Here is a 14,311-nt window from a genome sequence, read left to right on the forward strand (position 1 = left end):
GGCATGATGCACAAAAGGGGTGGTAACACACAGGGGACTTCATTTCCTGGCCCCACCCACATGACCTGGGCCAAGGTTACCAAGGTCCATTCCCCTGTCATAACACAGGGATCATTATGGGCTGACTCCAGTGGTTGCTGTTACATCCTTGACCCTGGCCTTTTTAAAGTCATTTTTAAAGGATTCAAAAGGGAAACATGATGTCAAAGCAAAAGCAAAAATATCCTGAAGGGAACCAACGCAGTCACTTTGTCTCTGTTCAGAATTGTCGTAACACACTCTTTCAGGAGATTCCTGTCAAATCCTTTGTTGTTATTTCTGAACGTACAAATGTCTTATGTTACACAACCAGCTATTGGGCAGCACTGGGGTTTACCCTTTTCTTGCACTGTTTCACAATGGGTGAAATTCACCGCTTTGCAGACAGACAGCAACAGGCCTTGTTCCACTTAAAGCCCTATTTTGTGGTCTGTCTTTTGGAGCTAGTCTACACTTGAAATGCTACAGTGGCACAGCTGTGCCGCAGGAGCATGTCAGTATAAACACTATCTACACCAACGAAAGGGGTTCTTCTGTCAACGTAGGGAATCCACTTCCCCAGGAAGCGGTAACCAGGTCGACGAAAGAATTCTTCCGTCAACCTAGTGCTGTCTATGGTGGAGGTAAGGTCAGCTTAACTATGCCGCTCAGAGCTGTGGGTTTTTCACATCTCTGAGCAACGTTGGTAAACCAACTTAATTTCTAGTGCAGACCAGGCTTCAGGTACTTATATGGCCCCTCAGTACCACAGTATCGAAGCACCTCATAATCTTTCCTGTGTTTATTCTCACCACACCTCTGTGAGGTAGGGCAGTGCTATTATCCCCATTTTACAGATCGGGGCTAAGGCACAGAGTAAGATTAAATGACATGCCATAGGTCATGCAGGAAGTTTGTGGCAAAGTAGTTACTTGAACCCAGGTCTCCAAAGCTCTAACCTAGTGACCTAACCACTGGACTAGCCTTTTTCTTCAAAGTGGAAATTAAGTAGTGTCTGGCTCTCTGCACAAGTGTGAAGTTTAATCCTTTGTGTCTCAAGAGCCCTTCCTCCCATTCCTGCTTTCTTTAAATCTCACATGAAAACTTTCCTACTGTTTTAGATTCCTTACTAAAAATATGTTGGTATCCAGCATTAATGGCCAGAATGGACTTTATCTCTGGGCCCCATGGTAGCAAGCGTCAGTGTTTTGGATCATTATGGTCGAGCACTGTGGCAATGTTAGTAAGAGTTACATTGACTGTTTGAAGTTCTGTTGCCTTGGGTAACACAGGAGGTCAGAGCAGATATTCGAAAGACTCCCAGCCAGTAGCACTGCTGAGCCCATTTCTCCATTTCGTACACAACCCAAACTCCCATTAACTCAGTGGTTATGCTCCACTATTGAGCCCACTGTACGTTTTTGCTTGTTGTTCTGGACAATTAATGAAGAATACTCCAGTCCTTCTGTATATACTGCTCTGCACCGATACTCTTGCATAAATGGTCACTGAAGTAAATATGGAGAGAGAGAAACAGACAATGAGCAAGGGAGAGAATGTCTCCAGGAAGTCTGCTCACTTGTAAACAAAAATCACTAGTTTAAAGGGAGTTTGGCATTACGGAGCACGAATGTATCTCGCTCTTGAATGCATGTGTTAATTACATAGCAGGGTATTGAAGAGAAAGCTGAAAGGGACAGGCTGGATGGTTTGTTCTATCATTTCAACAGGCTATAAGAACAGAGGAATTTCCATTAGATAAAGGAACTATTTAACCACTGGGTCCAGTATTCTGTCTCCAAAGCGGCCAATGCCAGATGCTGCAGAGGAAGTAGAACACCCCACAGTAGGACTATTTGTGTAATGCTAGATAATTGTCCCCAGTGGATGATCAGTTTGTGCCTTGATGCTTGAGAATTGATAACCCTTTTCATTTTTATCCTAGCTCATGTATCCTCAGATGCTATTCCTATTCATGGGCAGTTCTAATTTGGAAGCATCCTTATAAGGGGAGGATTCACAAAACAGAAAAGCACAAGCAATAATGTAGGAAATAAACCAGTGCAACAATCCATGAGCAAAAACATAAGATAGGAGTTGGAGAGGGGAATAACCTATGAATTTTGGACCCATATCTGGGTTTAGATTCTGAATCCTCCATAAAGTTCAGCAGGGTCTAAATGCAGGAGTTTGACTTGGGCCCATCCCTACTCTAGAGAAACCCAACAGCCATATTAATATTAAAGTATCAGCTACATAATAACATACAACAGGAGAAATGAATACTACGTGCTTTTCAGAGAGACCCACAATACATGCAAACACATGCAAAATACAAGCTAAAGCAACCTTGTCTCCCAACTTTTTGCCCCTTCCCTGAACTATAGTATTATTGCATAAATAGGATATACATTTCCATTGGCTAGTCAAAACAGGACTTCTTTATGAAGGACAATGCTTTGGTGTATTTGCATGGAGTCCAATTCAAGAATTATGAAAGCCAAAAAGTCTCTCTCCTGCCAGCACAGACCCTCTTTGTTAATATTTGCTTAAGTGCTTTAAGAGTTGATAGTTCTTTTGCACAGTAAATCTATGTCTACCTTAATTGCCTTAGCTCTGCTGATCAGCCCGTCTTGTTGAGCACTTCCAATGAGCAGATCCACCTTCCTAAGTCGAGAACGCTGCACGGTTGCAGCTAGAGGTTCCCGAAGGTAGATTCCATCAACCACTGGGCCCCAGTACTGAAAAGGCCCACTTATGGCTAGGAGCTGTGTTGAAAGGGAACAAAGAATAGTACAGTACAATCATGATCAGGATTTTCAGAAGTGTTCAGCATTAGCTTGACTCTGGGGCTATTGAAGTCAATGGTAAAACTCCCATTACATGGGAAATGTGCACTCCTAGAGACCAAGGGATTGGTAAAGAGATACTGGGCCTTACAGTGGTGAGCAGCTGGACCAGATTAGGAAGGGCTTTCCGTCATTCCCACCTGACCACAGCTTGTTTGCCTGTCTGTCTGAAATGATGATTTGATCTGATGGCCTCATAAGGGGTAAGTGTCCACGTAACACAGTCCAAAATCACAACTGGAAGGAACCGGTGCCCTTGCTGATAGCCTCAGCAGAGGAGCCAAGAGAATAAACAACTCTGTTGTTCCTAGCGTGGTTACTTCTAGGTTGGGGTGAGGCCCAACGCTATGGTGTGATTGGGAATTGCTGATGTCTCTTCTTTACCTGGGTGTGAAGGATTTCACCCTCCAGGACTGTCAGCTTGGCTTCTTTCATAAGAATTACATTTTGTTAAGTTAAATGCAAAGCACAGTCATCTTTTCACGCCGCCTTTTCTGCAGAGAACTCTCGTGGAAACTAGGGGTCTAATTCCCATTTACGGTTCGGTCAGGCATTCCCCACCCTGACATGGATCACTGAAACTCAGTTCCAGAAACGTTTACACTGCCAAAGCGATGCAAAGGAGCCTTAGTTTAAATGAGAATCAGGCCATAAGTATCAAGGGGCCAAAGCCTCAGTTGGTGGATATCAGTGTAACTCCACCGAAGTCAATGTCAGTTTACACCAGCTAAGGATCTGGCCCAACATTTAAAAAAATTCTTCCTGCAAGTTGCTGTACATGCAGCCTACATTTCAGTTATAATACAAAGTCACATATATTGCTATGGCTTACCCTAGTCTGTGCATCGTTGAGAGCATTGGCAGGCAACTGGCGGAGGCAGGATACAATTTCCTCACTGCTGGATGAAGGGCACCCAAGTTCATTAGCCAGAACTGCCACTTGGTCCTGAGCTTTCTTCTCACTAATCACCGACACCGGGGAAAAAGCAGATCCTCCCTAGAAGAGAAAACAGACTATGAGTCAATTGATCCTGTCAACATGTGCTTCCCTGGTGCATGATGGGAAGATGACAGAAAAAAAAATCTGCTCAGTCACTGACTGGAAAATGGAATGTGCAAGAACTGCAGCATGGTCTAGCGATTAAAGCAAAGGATGTGGAGAGAGCAGGGCTGGGTGCTATTCACAACTCTGTCACTGATTTTTTGTGAGACCTTGGGCAAGTCACTTAATTTCTTTGTGCTTCAGTTCCCCCATCTGTAAAATGGGGACAATAATCCACCTCATGGCATTTTGAAACCTTTAGATGGAAAGTGGTATACATTATTACTGTGGTCTCACAAATCTCAGAGTTAGTGGAGTTTAGCTCAATGAAAGTAGTAGCCATTGCTTAATGTCACTTATTAATTATTACTTATTTGTGCTATGCAAGCAACCAAAGGTTGCAAACCAAGATCAGTGCTCCCTTGTGCTAGGCACTGTGCAAACACACAGGTGGGCATGAGCCCCCACAAAGATCTTACAATCTATCATACGCTGTTAGCCTCTTATATCTGTAAGCATTGCAATTCCAAAAATGCTAGGGGAGCATGATATGGATTCTTCACTAGGGATGATAAAGCATGAGCAGGAAAGAAGCCAGCTTTGACTTTCAAAACTCATGGTGAGTTTGCAGGACTAACACTTGCAGAGGTGGGGAATCTCCTTTGTACTTTAAAGCTTGATGTGGAAGTTTTTGAGATACAGAGAATATAGAACATCACAGTGCTCTTCAGAGTAGGATCAATATTTAAATCATGAGTCAAAGCCACAGAGCCCAGACGAGAACTCATGAGTTCCTGGCTTCCAATTCCATGTTCAGACCACTTCCCCAGACCTGTCACAGCTGGGTTGTGTTTGGAAAAGAGCTCACTGGGAAAGGATGTCATAATGTCGTTGAGTAACCACAAAAGCCACTTATTCAAAATGCAGGTATGTTAGCATAGCCTGATAGCATCTGACCTACAACATCAGGGCTGGAATAAGCAGTGACATGGTTAAAAATGACTCAGTTCTAATTTCCAAACGTTTAGATCAGTTTACTATAATAATTGCTCAGATGCACTTCCGTCTTTAAAAAAAACCCAGAGAAGCTGATTGCCTCGGCTGATTAGCTTTTTTCACTATAAAACAAGTTAAATACAAAACTATATACCCAGCAAAACAGAAAAACAGAGGCAAAGAAAAAAAAGTAAATGTATTTTTAATATTTGGTCTCTAAGAAATGCATAGCAGTTAAAAACATTCACGTCCATTTCATTGTTTCTAGCAAGCATATACATTGACTGTAGTCATGAAGCATCCTGTCTGATTCCTGAAGTAATCTGTTTTCAGATATACTCAGAAGGGACTATTGTTTAGATGCTGAGACAGTCCTGCAAGCTCGCCACTTGGATAGCTCCCGCAGGTCCATTATTACTATACTCCTTAATGATTTTTCTCTTTCGTTAAGTTAAAATAAAAAACTTCAAGGATCTAGAAAGACACTATAATTATTTATTCATTAGTTTAGTGGTAGACTACAGGAGGGCTGCAGCTAAGTAAAGAAAATGTCAAAATATCAAGAATGTAGCTTTTCTTTTTCTTTTTCGAAGAAGTTACTGTAGAAAGGGATCTATGAGTTGACACAGGCCGGGGGAGTAAAGAGGCATGGATTCTATTCCCAGTTGTGCCACTGATCTGCCAGGAGTTCTTAGACAAATAATTACATGTGTAATAACCGCAGCCTTACATGGATATTGTGAGGATAATTCATTAATGATTGCAAAGCACTTTGAGATCAGTGGAGGAAAGGTGCCAGGTAGGCCAGATTCTCTAGCTTGCAGCATTGCCTGAGTGGGGCAAAGGGAGAAGAAACGGTCCAAAACTTCCCTGACTGAGAAACCTGTGCTTTTAGTAGGGGTAGAACCAATATAACAGGTTCCTATGCCCTCTGCACAGGGGATATGATAGAGCTGAGGAGAAGCATCGTGGAGGTGTGGAGGATGAATATCACACTTCAGCTATTCCCAGGTAACAGATGGCCCTTTAGGGACAGTTGCCAGCAGGTGCAAGTTAGAGCAGTCCCCTGGTTGCTCTAGCTGAAGCAGAGAATCAGGCAACTAGCTAAAAGCAGCTGAGAATCTGGCCTTGTGACTGCACAGTACTATTATCACTTAAAATTGCCACCTCTTCTGCCCACCCCTAGAAGTGGAGGGTGCACTTTTCAAGTAGTGCTCAGCATCCACTGGATGGCACCCTCTGTGATGCTGGACAAGTTACGTAACCTCTCTGAGCCTCAGTTTCCCAGTCTGGGAAGTGGGGCTGATGTCAAATAGCTCTTTACAAAGGTGGGTGTTTCAATGGAGGGGGTGGATAAAGAGATACAGGCTATAATAATTAATAATTTGACTGACAGCCAGGACTGCAGTTTTGGTGCACCATGTCTAGCTCGCTGTTTAATGCACTTCAGGATTTTGTTTTGAAGCAGTTCAAGGAATCGTAGTGACTACTTTTTCCCAGCAAGCTATTCCCTCAGTTAATCAGGACTATTGTGTCCCTCTGTCATGTTGCTGTGGTGTGGATTCCATTGTATTAGATGTGCAACACAGACTAACTGTGGAACAGAAGCCTTCACACTGACCTCCTGCATTTGTACTTGTTCAGGTGTGTTACATATAACAATAGACTGAACCACAACCTAGACCCCACAACTTCTCTCCTTCCCCCTCCCTCCCTCCCTCTCATGCATGAGTATCCCTTGATCTTAGGGAAACAAGGTGGGTGAGTGTAGTGGAGTGATCACTCCGCTCCTGCCCGGAGGGGTTAAACGCAGCCCCGGGGGAGTACTGTGGCTGGGGAAGGCTGAATGGAGAAGCAGCCTCAGCTGTGGCCAGGCCCCAATCAGGGCCCAGCTGGCCCTTATAAGAGGGCAGTGGGCCAGGAGCATGGAGTCTCTCTCTCTCGCCTTTTGAGAGGGAGGGACCTGGCTGTTGCGAGCTGAGTAGGGTACCTAAACTGGAGCAGGGCTAGGGGAAGGCCAGAAGAGCTGGGGAGCCCTGGCCTGGAAACCCCCCATGCTGCAGGCCTAGTGTAAGGCCAAATAGGTACTGGGGTTGCAGGGGCAGCCCAAGGGTAGGCGGCGGCAGCAGGTCCAAACCCTCCTTGGCGGTGATGAGTGGCAATTATACTGCAGTCCGCCCCAGGGAATGGAGGCTACATGGTGACTGGCAGTAGCCATATACTGAAGCAAGGTGGGGATAGGGGGTTGGGGGTTCCCTGGGGAGGGGAGACCCAGAGAAACTGTGGAGCACTGCTAGGGGGCAGAACCCTGAGGAAAGGGGTACTGGGGTCTGGGAGGGACACAGGCGGCGGTGGTGGTGACGGCACCGGCCTGCAGAGGGTGCTCCGGAGCTGGAAAAAGAGCTAATTCCCAGACATCCAGCAGGAGGCGCCGCAGGGGTGAGTCTCACCACGTTACAGCGGGGTAATATCTTTTATTGGGCCAACCTCTATTGGTGAGAGAGACAAACTTTGGAGCTCTTCTTCAGGTCTGGGAAAGGTATTAAGAGTGTCAGAGCTAAATACAAAATCGAACAGATACTTTCGCATAAGTAAGCATATTCTAAGGAACCATTCAAGGTGAAGTGGCCTGTCAACACTGATTTTAAAGCCATGATATTTAGTGTCTAGCAAAGTTATGAATTTAATAAAGACACTAGATTTATGGCTTATTATAACAATCTGTAACCCACTGGTCCCCTTCCCCCAGCTCCTTTTTGTCCTGTGACTACAGGGGTGCTAATGGGCTACTTCACCTTGCATGATCCCTTAAAATATGTGCTAACTACTTATGCTAAACTATTTGTTCGGCCTTGTCTTTAGCTATGACACTCTTAGCCCAGGTCTACACTGCAGAATTACTTTGGTATAACTACGTGGCTCAGGGGTGTGAAATTCTCCGCTCAGCAACATACTTATACAGACTGAAGCTCTGGTGTAGACAGCGCTATGTTGGCGGGAGAGCTCCTCCCACTGACATAGCTATCATCACCCACAGAGATGGAGTTATTAAGCCAACAGGAGAGCTCTCTCCTCTTGGCTTGGAGCATTTTCACCAGAACCACTACAGCTGTACAGATGCAAGTTTCTAGTGTGGACAAGCCCATAATACCTTTCCCCAGACCCGAAGAAGAGCTCTGCATAGCTCAAAAGTTTGTCTCTCTCACCAGTAGAAGTTAGTCCAATAAAAGATGATATCCCACTAACCTTGTCTCGCTAATATCCTGGGATCAATACAGCTACAACCACACAGCATATATCCCTTGATCTCTCATTTAAACTGAATGGCTTTCTAGGTGCCCACCTTTACTGCATTTTCATATGGCTATTTTCAGACTGGCCAATTTTTGAGGAGGACTGGAATGAAAACAATTAACTGAGAAAGCAACTGACCAGATCTTCCTCTTGGGTAAATCATCAGAACCCCCTTGACTTCAACATCTGAATAAGGGCTGAGTTTGCTCTTACTCCTACAGGAGCCCAAACCTTTGTTTGTTCCCAGAGCTCAGGCAATAGCTGTTATGACTATTTAACAGGGTTATTATTATGGTAGCGCTTAAAGGCCAGTAAGAATAGGGCCCTGTTATGCTGGCGCTGCACAAACACAGAGTAGTAGACAATCCTTACCAGCTTCAGCATTAGTTGCGGCCCAGCAAAGCACTTGTGTGTATGTTCAGTGTGAAGAATGGGAATAATCCCATTGACTGACTTCAGAGCCCTGGCTAAAGTTCTGTTCTGGAGTGGGACTATATGAGCAGGAGCATTATGTGGGGTATTGAGTCAAGATGTGTGAAACGTTCGCAGTGAGATCAGAAATGACACACAACTCACCACTAACTTGAAATTCAGTTCACAAACCTTCCCTGGGAACCCGGTCCAGTTTTGAGAGTTCTGGGCCACTACATGGCTTGGCATGAAAATATGACCTCTCCCCCAGCCTCTGTCTTTGCCTATTTGCATTGCAACTCTTTAGGGTCAGGGACCGCTTACTACTTTATGTTTGTACAGCACCTAGCACAATGGGGCTCCTGAGGCACTACTGTAACAAACATAATTATTAATCATCATCATGTGAAATCCAGGGAAAGCCAGACAAGCAGACCCATACATGGCCTGCGCCTGTGTTGATGAGCTCAGCTTCCCCCTTGGCACTGCAGAACTACACACTGGGTTTTCAGAGGAATCCCTGGACATATGGCTCCTCTGGGAGCTGTGCTCTCTATGGGCCAACAGGAACTAGTGGCCGCTGAAGAGCAGAGCAGAAGCAAGAAAATCCCTTGCATTCCCTCCTGATCTCTGGGTATTTACATGCTCTGCAAGTGGGATCTCCAGCTTCTTCCACAAGGAAAACCCCTGCTCTCCCCATCCCAGCCAAACATGAAAGTTCACAGCCAATTCCGCAAGCTGAAACTCCCCATAGGTTATTCCTGCAGAGGAAATAATGAGGGCCAGAACCTCAGCAGGAGTAAACTGGCATCACTCCATTATATAATAGCTGTTCCCAAATCGCAAAATTCAAATGAAGATTCAAACTTCCCAGAAGTTTGAGGGGGTTGCAAAGGTCAGGACCATTTCAGGGGTTTTACTCTGGAACCCATGTCTAGGAGCGATCTCTTTTTTCTTCCTCTAACAGCAGCAGTTTTGCAATAGGCTCAGCCACAGAGTTTGTTCTGCTGTTTTCCATGGTGGTGACCATTTCCTCAGTCTGCTTTTTTTGATAACATTTGTATTCAGGAAGTAAGTCTTGCACTTTGGCGTTAAACCAAATATAGATCCAATGCTATGCCTCATGGTTAATCACTTTTTTTTTTGGAGGGGGACCAGAATTCAGTAATATTTGAAAGTGATAGACTTATCTTCCCTATTGGAGAGCTCCTTCTGAAATTTGCTTGAAGGTCAAGGGATGGGGGAGATTCCTGTTAACAAAAGAGTTAGGCAAGCAAAATTCAAATTCACAAACAACATTTGTTTCCTCATCATTTCTTCATCCGCATCTGCAGACCTCAGGAGCAAATGTGAGAGCAGAAGCTGGAGACTACCCACAAAGAAGGCTTCAACTTTGAGCAAATAATTTTCATATTTAACAGAAATATACTATATACACCAGCACAGGCCTATGATTTAAAGAGAGACGCATGAAAAAACAAACATATGTGAAGGGTCCTACTTTTCTCTTAATCACGTTCACCATAGAAAACACTGTCTCTGTATGATTAATAATAATAACCAGGGATAAATTGGACATGAGCTTAAAAAAAGAGAGCCTGTTTAGAGAGATGCAGAAACTTTGAATGTAGTGTTCACTCACACTGGTTGAAATTCCCAGTATCGCCAACTCCAAACATTCAAACATCATGAATCAGGCACCAAAAGATCATGAGATTGGCTTAAAAATAATAAATGTGGGGTTCTTTTATTTTCCTTCTGATTTTCAAGTCTTTTTCTGGACACACATGGGGGCTAGAAAGTTACTTTTAAATGAAAGCTGAGATTCCCACATAATCATATGATTACAGGAGCTGAGGCTTTAAGAAAAAAGTGTCTCACATATCATGCAACTCACAACAAAATCATGAGAGTTAGCAACACTGCCCCTGTGCAGACGGTCAATATGAGACCAATTCACTGTATAAATCCCACTCAAAATTGGGCTTAAATGGAATTTAAGTCACATACTGTTCTTGCTCTGGCTATCTACACTGGGGTGTCTCACTGTGTCCTGTGGAAAGTTATCTGACCTCTTTGTCAACCCCTTTGAAGAAACAGGAACTATTACCTCACTGAAAATGAATTGCTGCATTCGAGTTAAGCAATCCTAGCTAATATCATTGCACCCCCCGCGGCCCCAGCCCCATTTACAGGAATAGTAGGAAGTATTATACTGAATGTTGTGCAATTGTACAAAGGGTAATGAATGGCTGTTTCAGTGACAAGATGGTATTATGCTAGCCACCTTAGCCTGCAGTGTCTCTGCACAATAATACTATGTGCCTCATGTACGCCTGGAACTGGCAACTTCCTCAGACTGCAAACAATTACACCTCTCTTCATTCACATGGACTCTGAAAATCACTTCTGCAAAGTCTTTCAGCGGTGACTCATCAGTGAGCTTTCGCCAAAAGCCTGCACTGAAAATGGCTTTTACCACCTGCACTGCAATAGAAACTGTGCTCCCAGGGAGCAGTATCCCTCCATCACTGTCCTCCGCACAGCCTCTCATGCACCATGGCCTCTTTGTTCTTTTCTTGTGCTTCTGGACTAACTGTACTTCCTTCTTGGGCTGCCTTCTGCCCTGAGATACTCACCTTGCCACAGAAGTTAACGGAATTACTCTGGACAGGTATGATGGAGCAGAAGCCAATTCATGCGGTCTTGATCTCTGCCTGAAAGCGCACCATACACATGAATGAAGATATAACAACATCAACAATAAGAATCCCAAAGGGCAAGACTGGGATCTGTCTAACAAATACTCCAGTGCTCAAGCTAATGAAGCTGTCCATGCTTGTATCTGGCCAATGTCAAATATAAAGCTGTATTTATTGCTATTAGAATCATAGAATATTAGGGTTGGAAGAGCCCTCACAAGGTCATCTTGTCCAATCCCCTGCTCAAAGCAGGACCAATCCCCAACTAAATCATCCCAGCCACGGCTTTGTCATGCCGGGCCTTAAAAACCTCTAAGGATGGAGATTCCACCACCTCCCTAGGTAACCCATTCCAGTGCTTCACCACCCTCCTAGTGAAATAGTGTTTCCTAATATCCAACCTAGACCTCCCACACTGCAACTTGAGACCATTGCTTCTTGTTCTGTCATCTGCCATCACTGAGAACAGCCGAGCTCCATCCTCTTTGGAACCCCCCCTTCAGGTAGTTGAAGGCTACTATCAAATTCCCCCTCACTCTTCTCTTCTGCAGACTAAACAAGCCCAGTTCCCTCAGCCTCTCCTCGTAAGTCATGTGCCCCAGCCCCCTGATCATTTTCACTGCCCTCTACTGGACTCTCTCCAATTTGTCCACGTCCCTTCTGTAGCGGGGGGACCAAAACTGGACACAATACTCCAGGTGTGGCCTCACCAGTGCCCAATAGAGGGGAATAATCACTTCCGTTGATCTGCTGGAAATGCTCCTACTAATGCAGCCCAATATACTGTTGGCCTTCTTGGCAACAAGGGCCCACTGCTGACTCATATCCAGCTTCTGGTCCACTGTAATCCTCAGGTCCTTTTCTGCAGAACTGCTGCCTAGCCAGTTGGTCCCCAGCCTGTAGCAGTGCATGGGATTCTTCCGTCCTAAATGCAGGAAGTGTTATTGGTTAACAGTGCCCATAGAGTGCTCGGTGTTATACAAAGAGGCAAGAAGGCGCAGCCCATGAGTCATGAAGCTTACACGCACGCATAAGTGAGGGGAGGTAGTACAGCATGTTATACAGCATTAAATGGCATTTGGTCATGCCCTGAAAAAAGAATGTTAAGGTCTTCCACATTCCCAGCACAGCAGAAGTGGATCTCCAAGAGGGACTTAAATGTGGGAAGGGTCTATTGGATGAACTCAGGAAGATCACAACAAACACAGGGGGCTGCAGTGAAGAAAGCACAAAGGTGATCAAGAAAGATGCTAATGAACAGACGAGGCTGGGAGCGTTGGCAGATGGGTGGGACGATGCTGGGGAAATATGGTGGGTCAGAGGTAGGGATGGTTTTGCTGCGCAAGCATCTGCCTGAGATTTCTGAAAATGGAAAAAAAAAGACTTTTTTCCATCAATTCTGACATTTTGCAGGTGGTAAGGTTTTTTTTCTTTTTTTTATTTCCTGCACAGCTCTCGACAGATGCCATTTTGCTAGTAACAGAGGAGATTCTGCAAAGCACAGTGTTCCTGTATCTCAAATGACTCACTTGTTGCTTGCCTGATTGTTACTCTATCAAGCCAGTAACTTTCAGTAACAAGATATGAACGCCTTTAACACAATTTACAAGCCCCCCCACTGAATTCAACAGCAAAACTCTTTGATTTAGAAGGGAGCACAGCCACGCCGGTATCAAATCTAATTGTTTACCATATTTATAAATATGTGATTAGCCTACAGTGCTGGTATTATGCATTGCACAGATGCAAGATGCAGTGCAGAATCCATGAGCCCAACCTTAGCAATCAAAAGTGGGTACATGGAGAGTAGGGATTTTCATTTAACTCCCTCCAGCAAGAATTGATCTACTTCTCTTTAAACATGTTACCCTTGTAAGCTGCCTGCTTTTGGATCAGACTGTGCCCTGTTTTGGCAAGGACAGGTGTGTTTCAATCCAGCTTTGTGAATGCCATCTGTTGCTCAGTGCCATATTCCTTACACAATATGCTCCCCTGGCCCTCTCCAATAGAAAAATGTTTGTTTCATGTTCAGAGTCCTCATCAGCCTTCAAACTGCTACACTCTGTACTAGATTCTGACTAACCCAGTGCAAATATACATGGGGAGGAGCGGGGATGATAGCCCCCCACAGTTGCATCCCTGCACGCAATCCCAGTCCTTGCACTTCCTTGACACAAGAACTGCACCAGGCTTGGGCTGCCGTTGGATATGGAGTAGAAGGGTGAAGGCAAGACATAGCCCTGCCCCTCCACACACAGTCTGATACAGAACCTGACCTGGGCTCCTCTGACGATCCCAGTCTGGGATCTGGAAAATCTGTCTGGAAAATTCTAGCAGGGGAGGTGCACCTTCTGCCGTAGAACTGTGGCTTCCAGAAACAGTCAGATCCTACAGTCAGACTTTAACTGGCAGTGATAATGACGCAATGCTAAAGTAGCAATGGCTGCCGTCAAAACCTCCCTCTAAGAGCACTAGATGTGAGAGCTCACCCTTGCAAACCCACTTCCATTGCAAACCTTCCACTCCTTTACCCTCTGTTCAAGGTAACAACCACTAGCATAGCACATAAAAATAAGGAAACTCTCCTCTAATTACTGTGGTTCACAGTTTTGGCACAACCTGCTACCAGGGAAACTTAACCACTCTCCCTTGGTTGCAATATATCCTATCGAACAGCTTCTAAGGCTGTTGAGCTTTTCCATCTCATTAAGTGTCATGGCTCGACAATTAACTTCTAACCTGCAGCAATTCTAAGGCTGAAACATTAATCAACAGCTGAACTCTAGCATGGTTTTTTTAATCCTGCCACATGACTTTAACATTTCAGAACCCACGCTGGTCATAAAAACAATGGGTATATTAAGCTACCTTGAATAACCTACAGACTTTTATGTATAAGCCTTTACTATGCGTTCGCTGAGTGATCTTGAGCAGGTCATTTGATAGCTTTGTGCCTCAGTTTCTCCCTCTGAGACATAGGGATAAAACTGAGCACAACA

At 44.7% G+C, this 14,311-nt stretch overlaps 1 protein-coding gene across 1 annotated transcript in view; it reads right to left on the reverse strand.

Moving 5' to 3' along the window:
* TG (thyroglobulin) overlaps nt 1-14,311 on the reverse strand; it is a 204,143-nt gene that overhangs the window by 38,479 nt on the left and 151,353 nt on the right. The window contains exons 42-43 of the mRNA XM_073335054.1: nt 3,700-3,864; nt 2,619-2,786 (exon numbers count right to left, since the gene is read on the reverse strand). Coding sequence (XP_073191155.1) covers nt 2,619-2,786; nt 3,700-3,864 — 333 coding nt within the window. The remainder of the gene's footprint in view (nt 1-2,618; nt 2,787-3,699; nt 3,865-14,311) is intronic.

Source organism: Lepidochelys kempii, chromosome 2, assembly GCF_965140265.1.
Source record: "Lepidochelys kempii isolate rLepKem1 chromosome 2, rLepKem1.hap2, whole genome shotgun sequence".
NCBI classification, from domain to species: domain Eukaryota; kingdom Metazoa; phylum Chordata; order Testudines; family Cheloniidae; genus Lepidochelys; species Lepidochelys kempii.